The 9,547-nt window shown below is 53.2% G+C and overlaps 1 protein-coding gene across 1 annotated transcript; it reads left to right on the top strand.

Moving 5' to 3' along the window:
- The first annotated feature begins 2,862 nt into the window (after positions 1–2,862).
- Positions 2,863–7,195, top strand: LOC123349971. Its single transcript, XM_044988307.1, has 4 exons — positions 2,863–3,559; positions 3,966–4,087; positions 6,209–6,816; positions 7,128–7,195. Exons 1-4 carry the CDS (start codon positions 3,548–3,550, stop codon positions 7,193–7,195), a joined length of 810 nt encoding a protein of 269 aa, XP_044844242.1. The 5' UTR covers positions 2,863–3,547.
- Positions 7,196–9,547: the final 2,352 nt, after the last annotated feature.

The raw sequence follows: 9,547 nt of genomic DNA, 5'->3' as shown, positions 1-9,547 counted from the left end.
TAATTGTCTAAAGCTTAGAGTTATATTCAAACCCAACCAAGAAATCCCAAGAGAAATCCTCCTCCTCTTGCAATTGTTCAAGGAGCCTCTGATAAAGCAGTAGTTAAAGGAAAGGTCCAGACAATAATAGTTAAAAAGAACCATAAGCCCCAAAACTCAGTAAAATGTCCAATATTACAAGAAGGCCCTGGTAGTGGTCTCACTGCCAAACCTGTGCCAGGGGTATTAATTAATCAGGTACAATTCGCACATATCCCTGCTCTGTTCTATTTGTCTAACTGGCAAATGAGAAAATTCAGTTATTGCGGACACCAAAGTGGCATCTTTCTTCTCAGTAATCCTTGGGGATAAGATTACCCCTTATCAACCACAGGTGCAGGATATAGCTAATTTGGGTTTACAATTAGACAATAATAATTGAATGAATTGGTTTTGCTTAGTCTGGAAAAGAGAAGACTGAGAGGAGCCATGACAACAGTAACCTCTGAGGATAGGACAAGAAGCAATGGGACAAGAAGCAATGGGCTTAAATTGCAGCAAGGGCGGTTTAGGTTGGACATCAGGAAAACTTTCCTATCTGTCAGGGTGATTAAGCACTGGAATAAATCGCCTCGGGAGGTTGTGGAATCTCCATCACTAGACATTTTTAAGAGCAGGTTAAACAAACACCTGTCAGGGATGGTCTAAAGATGGTACTTGGTCCTGCCATGAGTGCAGGGGACTGGATTTGATGACCTCTCGAGGTCCCTTCTAGTTCTATGATTCTATGATTCTGTGTTCTCTATGCTCCTCAAAAAAACCCCAAAACCCCAAAAAACTAGTCCACTGGAAATTCTATGGAGGATTACAGAATTGTTTGGTACAGAAATGTCAATTAAAAATAAGGTGAATGTTAAAAAAATCAGAAAGCACATCAATTACGTACTCCAGAAAATAAACCGGTCTCCTGGTGGGGTGTCCAAGCCTGTCCCCCCTCTTTCCCCTCTCTCACTGGACGCCAGGCAGCGCCCGTGCAGTGCCAATGGTGGACACTGCTGCCGGCAGCCCCTGGGAAGAAGCCAGGGAAGGGAGCGGCAGGCCAGGGGGGTCTCTCACGTCCACTGCCAACCATTTCCCTGCAGCAGATGGGCCCCTCCCCAACCAGCCCACAGCTCCCTTGCCAGCAAAGAGGAGCAGCAGGGCAGGGACCCGTCCACCAGCCAGATAAGGTAACCCAGCCATGAGCGGGACTGCCCCAGCTCCGAGTCTCCCCCCACGCACTCCCCCCTACACACACACCCCAATCCCCTTCCCTGAGCCCTCCGCACCCACAGCCCCCTTCCCTGACTCCTGCACCCCCCCACACACAACCAGCCCCCTGCCCTGAACCTCCCACAGCCCCCAACCCCCCTGCTCTGACTCCTACATCCCCCCACACACACACCTAGCCCCCTTCCTGGACTGAGCCCCCACCCCCAGCCTCCTCCCCTGACTCTTGCACCGTCACCCAGCCCTCTGCCCTGAGCCCCCCAAAGCCCCCAATCCTCTGCCCTGAGCCTCCCCACATCCCCTCCCCCTGCCCTGAGCCCCCCACAACCCTCAACCCCCTGCCCTGAGCTCCCACACACAGCCCAGCCCCCTGCACCCCACACTTAAATTTCTAACAGGTACTGTCGTATTGCAACACCCCCACCCCGATCCTCTGCCCTGAGCCCCCCACTGTGACAGGACAGTACCTGTAAGAAATTTAAGTTATTTTCACCCCTGCCCACAAATAACTTGTTGCTCTCAAAAGGGGCATCAATGAATCTGTAGGTGAAACATGTTGAAGGTAATAACCCCACTGTGTGGTCAGCTGGAAAGCTACCAACAAAACTTACTGGCAGTAAATGTAACACAAGTATCATGTCCAGTACAACTAATTGCATGGAAAGCTCCTATGAAGCAAATAGCCTTTGCAGGAAAGAAACAGTTTTGTGCAGTACCCAATCAGAAAGAATTCTGTCATGGTCAATGCTGATTTATGGTCACAAATCCAATTTTTTGTTTTAAAAAACAAATAATAGATTATCAGCGTTGGAAGGGACTGCAAGAGGTCATCTAGTCCAAACCCTGCTCAAAGTGGGACTAACCCCCACAGGGCCCCGTCAAAGATGGAACTCACAAGCCTGGATTTAGCAGGCCAATGCTCAGACCACTGAGCTATCCCTCATTTTTAGGCCATCAATTGCTATCCAAGGCCTAAAATAGCTAAGCTAAAGCCTTTCAGCAGGCGTCAGCCCACAGTCTTCTCCTGTTTCAGTTTGCCTGACTTATTAGTTTCTCGAAATATTGCTTCATCTTATACTATTATAATCCTATAAATCAATTCTGACGAACATATAAGGAGTCTATAGAATGGAATCATGACATCACACAATAACTAAATACCAAACTAAAGCCATTGGCTACTCTCCATAGATGGTCGAGTTCCTCACTGCATAGGCTGGGATTCTCCTTTGCAGCCTGGAACCACCTCCCCTGTTCACCCTCTTTGTTCTCCAGACAGTGCTCCCAGGTGTTGAGTTTTGGGAGGGGCGAGAGGCCAAAAGTCACTTCCCTTCCTTTATAGGCTCTCCCACTTGCTGGAAAGATCTTTTGTTAGGACATGAGTCAAGCCCTGTCCATTGTCTATGGGCTCCCTGTGAGAAGCCTTCATTGGACACACATGATAGTCCTTGGGAGTATGCATTCCCCCTATGGGCCATCAACACTATCTGGCTTCTCCACTGTTGTACCTGAAAGACTGGTTGTGGGTGTTTCCAACCTCCCAACATCTTCCAGTGACACACACCACCCACAACTTCATAAGTGCCCATACAATGACAGCACATACAATCCACCAGGACATTAATGTTCAACAGATCGAGCCCTTTCGAATGATGCATCACAAGGCTCACTGTGTACACAACAGAGCCGAATTCTATCACCATGGTAAATATGGGAGTGCCAGGGAACTGCCTTGGAGCACAGAGGGTCACAGCGCCAGACACAGGGACAGAGATGTGAGGCCCCAGGCCTTGCTCATGAGGAGGAGAATCAGGAACTTCCCCCCGTCGACCCCCAGCATGAGACAAACCAACCCACCTCGACAGGGCCAATGCTCCAGCCTGGAGTCTGCGCTGGCCTGTGTTCACCACCTCCCATCCCCCACTGCTGTGTACCCTGGCCCTCACCATACCCCATCCCTCACCCCCATCTGCCCTGGCCCTCCCCAGCTCCCAGCCCCCACCATGTCTGCTCTGCCCCTTGCCACCTCCCATCCTGGTCCCCCGTCTGCCCCACCCCTCCTGGCTCAGCTCCACAATATTTCCTTTCAAGGCAATATTGAATGAATTAGCTGAGTCCCACCTCCCCTGCCACTGGCCTGGTCACGGGGACAGCAGGAGTGGGCACCGTCCCTCTGCAGCATGGGGGGGGGGTGGAAAGAATGGGGCTATAAGAAGAGGAGCTGGGAGCTGAGAGCCCATCACTGGGGATCCGGTATGAGCATCTGTCAGTGAGTGACGGCAACTCCTACTCCTGCCCCATGGAAACCATGGTGAGTACCCGCTGCCCCTCACCTCCTGCCCCATGGAAACCCTTGTGAGTCCCTCCCACCTCCTCGCCCCACGGAAACCCTGGTGAATCCCCACCACTTCCTCCTGCCCCACGGAAACCCTGGTGAATCCCCACCACTTCCTCCTGCCCCATGGAAACCCTGGTGAATCCCCACCGCTTCCTCCTGCCCTATGGAATCCCAGGTGAGTCCCCTTTGTTCCCCCGCCCCGGCCCATAAAGCCCCATGGAAGACCTGTCTGCCATTCACACCCCACCCCATCAATCTCCAGGGGGTTATCCCCTGCCCCCTCTCCTGTCGGTAGCACACCAGGGGCTAGCGGATGTGGGTTGGTGGCTCTGGGTTGTGCCCAGGCTCAGGGGTGCTGACACTATGGGGTCCTGTGCAGGTGTCGGGACGGATGCCCAGGGCTGGACTCCTGCTGCTGCCACTTCTCCTCTGCTTCGGGCCAGAGACTGTCGGGAGCATCAACCCGGCCGCGCTCAGAGAGACTGTGGATCATGTAGATAAGTGAGTGAGATGCCAGTGGGGCATTTCCCATCTGGCTGGGACCCGTCTGCCCTCCTTGGGTGGTAAATGAAGGAAAACGGGGGGAAGATGCTTCACGTTTGCCCTGTGTGATTTTCTATGGCATAGGTGGCTGAGTGCATGGCAGAGCTGGGAGGGGTCATTTTGGGGTGCAGGGGGAGCTGGGGCTCGGAGCTGGGAGGGGTGATTCTGGGATGCAGGGAGAGAACTGGAAGAGGGGTACTTCTAGGGGTGCACCGGGCTGGGGTTGTGGGTCTCATTACTATTGTGAAAAACTGGTTGGAAACTGGAATTCCAATTCCCTCAGAAATTTCTATTTTCTTTTCAGTCCAAATTAGTTACTAAAATTTGAAAACTTCCATGGAATGGGATTTCCAAATTTTGTTTTAGAATTATGTTTTGTTAGATAGAAACATTTGGTTATGACTTTATTTTATATTTTTGCTTATATTATATTACTGTTTATAATATACAGGTGAAATATTATATTACATTATATTATACAGCAGGAAAGTCAAGTTGCTGAAGCTGAAATGGAAATATTTGGATCTTGCTGAAATGAAATATTCAGATATGGTCCAACTGAAATCTGTTTTTAATTTTTCCAAAACAAAATTTGGAAATCCCCAAGAATTACCCCTCTTCCAGTTCCAGGCTCCATCTCCCCCTGAATCCCACAATCATCCTTCCCAGATGCGAGCCCCAGCTCCTGCTGCACCCATACACAGGGGAAGCAGACAATGCTCACCACTCCCAATAAGGCAGATGGACTTTTCCTGGGGGCCAGTCAGGGCCAGGTCATCTGGGGCTCTAGCTGCTGCATTGAGGGCTGGCAGGGTGCTGAGGGCTGGCAGCTCTGATCTTCGGCTGTTCCCTGCAGTTAGTCTCCAAAGAACTGCGTTCCTTTTGGACCCCAGTTTATATAGTTAAACTTGAGTTGGGCTTAGCTGTACCTGAACCAGTCATTAACTGAAATGCTACAGAATTGTGTTTTTCTCCAATCCTAGCCCATTACAAAACAATTCTTTACCCAATCATAACCCGCCACCTTACTTGATTTAAATCTTGTAAAATTAGTTCTGCAACTGACAGAAACAATCAAAGAACCAGACAGAGACCATCTAGATAAAGAGTAGAGAAGTGGGGGACTATAAAGGCAGGGGCGGCTCTAGTTTTTTTGCCGCCCCAAGCACGGCAGTCAGGCAGCCTTCGGCGGCGCGCCTGTGGGAGGTCCGGTGGTAACGTGGATTTGGCGGCATGCCTGCAGGAGGTACGACAATAAATTGGTTTCTAGCCAGACTGTTGAATGCTGTCAAATAAAGTTTTCTTTAATGATCTTAAGATCTGGTGATGGTGGGGACTGTTAGCACAGGAATGCTGCCTTAACAGCCCAATCTTACATTTTTTTTTTTAAATTTAGAGGGAATATGCCTCTTTGCTTCCTGGGCTGCTGCTTATTCCTGAAAAAGGCCTCAGACCTTACAGATTACTGCCCTGTCCTCAGTCAGTTATGAGCCCCCAACCTTCCCCAATTCAGCTGCACAAGGCCACTTCAGGCAGAGGTGGGATGAGAACCCAGCTCTCTAACGTAGCAGACATAAAGCCTTTCACACTGAATGTGCCATATATAGGTGCCATTGTCAGCCTCCCTTTAATCACAATCACAGTCCCCTCCCAGAACTGGGGGGAGAAATGAGGAGCCCTGATCTCCAGTGTTCTTCAGCTCTCCAGCAAATCGCTGTGTATGCTGGGGCAAACTGTGTGTCCCGTCTCTCTCTTGGGGTGGCTCCGCATAAAAGCTCCGGCTTGTTCCTGGAGCTCAAGTGGTAACGCTCAGCCCTGTGGGGCTGACGGACCAAAGCTCACACCAGGCTGATGATCCCTGGGGGCACCTGTTGCAGTTTCTTCTAAAAACCGCCCTCCAGGTTTATTTCATTCTCCCAGGGAACAAACATTCCCTAATCCAGGCTGGAGCCCTGAGAGCCTAGAACCGGCCAGTGACGGCGCCATGTGTGACCCACCCCAAGTTTGCCGCTCAGGGCTGGGACAGAGCTGTTCAGAGCCCCCTGTCTTCTCACTGCCCTTTGCTTTGCCTTCGCTCAGGGATGGGTTGGCTGTTGAATACGCCTTCGCCGTCAGCCTGCAGAAAGCCAGTTGTGAGAACCCATCCGGTCTGGAACAGGTGCTGCGCAGGAACAAGCTGCGGGACATGCAGGCGGCCATCAACCCAGAGGGTGTCCTGTACGACCCAGACGAAGGGCCCATTGTGGCTGCCCGGATGCAGCGCCTGGGCAGGGCGGGGGAACACACCGAATGGCGCCTGCTCCAGGGCGACCGGAACAGCCCCGTGCAGAAGCTCCTGGCCCGGACCTACAATGAGAGAAGCTGCCTGATCTTCTTCACCGTCCGCTCGCCCTGTGCGGGGACGTGCCTGCTGGTGAAGAGGCCCCACAACATCCTACGGATGGTGAGCGACACCTTCCGCCCCATCGACCACAACTACAAGGCCTTCATCTTCCGGCAGATCTACCGTCAGGACCGGGACCTGGATTCCCAAAGCCTGCTGGAGGCCTGGCACCAGCTGCCCAACGTGCCCCTGCTGCGCTGTGACACCAACGGCTGCAGGGACTGCAGAGGGAACGACCCCAAAACCGACCCCAACACCTGCCTGGATGAGATTCGAGCCATGAGGCAGCCGCTGCACCCATCTGGCAGGGGGCAGAAGGAAGAGCAGGGGGCAGAGGGGAGAGCAGAGGATGTAGGGGAGAGCAGGGGGCACCTTTGGAGGTTTGGGGAGATGGTGGGTCAGGTGGCACCATTGGAGGGCTGGGGGGACAGCAGGGCAGAGGACGACATCATAACATTGGGGGGATGGCAGGACATTGCGCGTCTTCAGAAGCGTTGGCCCCCTCAGCAGCCTAAGTGGCCCCCTCAGAGGCCTTGGCCCCCTCAGCGGCCCCCTCAGAGGCCTTGGCCCCCTCAGCGGCCTAAGTGGCCCCCTCAGCGGCCTTGGCCCCCTCAGCGGCCCCCTCAGAGGCCTTGGCCCCCTCAGCAGCCCCCTCAGAGGCCTTGGCCCCCTCAGCAGCCTAGGTGGCCCTCTCAGAGGCGGGGGTAACGGCAGGGCTGAGGGTGCTGCAGGAGGGTTGGGGGCATGGCAGGCCAGGGGGTGCCATCGGGGGAAAGGGGGATGGAGGGTTAGGACGCTCCATCGGAGGGTTGGGGGGGTTACAGGGCAGGGGACACTGTTGGAGGGTTCGGGGACATGGGAGGATACAGGGGGTGGAGGGGGTGGGATATTTCTTTTTTCAAGGCCTGTGATTTTGCAGAGTCCCCCCATCCTGAATGATTAACACCAATAAAGTGTTGAAGGCTCCTGGGGCCTCGTGTCTCTGTCCCTGTGTCTGTCTCCCTCCTCTCTGTCCGTGCGCCTGGACTTTACACAGCGTGGGAGGCCTCGCAGCCTCCCTGGCAGTGCCCCCTTCATCGGGCCAGGCCTGGCCCCCACGTTTTGCCTGGGGCTCCCCCTGAGCCCAGACCCCTGGCAGAGTCACCCCCTTGGGAGCGAGGCCGGGCAGCCTTTGCCAGACACCCAGCTCGCTATGGATGAACCTGGCCATCAGCTGCCATCTGCTGGTGAGGTGGAGGTTGACACATGAAAAATCTGGGCAGGCCCCAGTTTGCATGTTTCCTGCCAGCGCCGCACTGGCTGGATCAGACGGGGGGAAGCTCAGCAGCGGCTGAGAGGGGTCAGGGCAAATCTGCCCTGTGTGCTCTGGGCGGGTCCATGAGATTGGCCGGCACGCGCCGCACCACGGGAACTGCTGGGCAACACGCCCTGGCTCCAGCGCTGGGCACACATCCACCTGCAGTGGGACGTGTAGGTGCCCCGTCACTCCACGGGGACCTGCAGCTCCCCGGCCTGATGGGACGAGGTTCCAGTCAGTGGCTGGAGGCTCTGAGGTGCTGCGCTGGGGATGGGGGACGAGAACAGGGGATAGGAGAGCCGGTTAGACAAAAACCTGGGCCTGCCCTGGTTTGGTGAGTCGTACATGCCTGTTCGTTTCATCTGCTTCTCCCCTTGAGCCAGATTCATCTGCTTCTTAACAAGGCCAGGATCCGCTGACGGGGACAGGTGGGTGGTAAAGGCTACGGCTAGGGTCAGGTGCCTGTCGCTAAAGCCCAGTGGTCATGGTACATGTGGTATATGTAGGTACCAATGACACAGGGAAGGCCAGGAGAGAGACCCTGGAGGCCAAATTTAGGCTGCTAGGTAAGAGATTGAAATCCAGGACCTCCATGGGACATTGAGGATCCCACAGCTGTCAAAGTGACCATTTTTTGGTCTGCCGTGGACTCAGGCTAGGCAGAGTGGGTGTGCCTATGCAAACAAGATCCGCCCCCTAAGCCCATTTGAGAACCACTGATGTAATTGAATGGGACTCTTTCATTTGTCTGTTTCTGATCAGACCCTGCCTGTATTTTATCATTTTCCATCCTCTTCTCCTCACAAGGACATAGAGATGCTGTAATAATAGATCCTCCCCTAAGAGATGTTCCAACCACGTGCTCCTCCACACCTGCTGGCTTTCCCCTAGCCCTTAGTTTAAAAACTGTCCTAAAGGCATCACAGAAACTCGGTGGAATGAGGATAATCAATGGGACACAGCAGTAAAACCAGGGTACAAAAAAAAAAATATCGGCAGCACAGAACAGGTCGTGCTGATGGGGGAGTGGCACTAGATGTGAAAGAATGCGTAGAATCAAATGAAGTAAAAGTCAAAAATGAATTAAGATTGGGGTATCCTGGGGAAGAGACTGCAGTTGAGGAGCGAGTCCCAGGCAGGGGTCAGAGTCTGCATGGGGATAGAGTTGCTGTGGCAGGGGGCACACACCCTGAGGTGAGTGGGAGGTCTCCAGGCAGGGGACTCACATGGGGGGGGGGGTCTGAGTGCAAGCCTCTGAGTGCCACTCCCCCTAATCAATTAAAAATATGTTTTTATATATTTATCCCCATTATAAATGCTGGCAGCAAAGCGGGGTTTGGAATGGAGGCTGACAGCTCACAACCCCCCATTTAATAACCTCGTGACCCCCTGAGGGGTCCAGATCCCCAGTTTGAGAACCCCTGAATTACATCATGTAATAGCAGACAGCTAAAAGGAGACAATTTTTTTAAAGTGCTCATATACCAATGCTAGAAGTCTAAATAATAAGATGGGTGAACTAGAGCACCTCATATTAAATGAGCATATTGATATGTAAGTAGAGTCAGGATGAGCTCTACCCTGACATCTGGTGGTGAATTATGGCGAGTGTGGAAAAGAACTTAGGGGGCGGATCTTGTTTGCATAGGCAAACCCACTCTGCCTAGCATGAGTCCACGGCAGATCAAAAAATGGTCACTTTGACAGCTGTGGGATCCTCAATGTCTCGGTTATGGGG

This window comes from Mauremys mutica, chromosome 15 (genome assembly GCF_020497125.1).
Source record: "Mauremys mutica isolate MM-2020 ecotype Southern chromosome 15, ASM2049712v1, whole genome shotgun sequence".
NCBI lineage: Eukaryota > Metazoa > Chordata > Testudines > Geoemydidae > Mauremys > Mauremys mutica.
The sequence above is the reverse complement of the archived record's forward strand: the minus strand, read 5'-3'. Positions and strand labels throughout refer to the sequence as shown.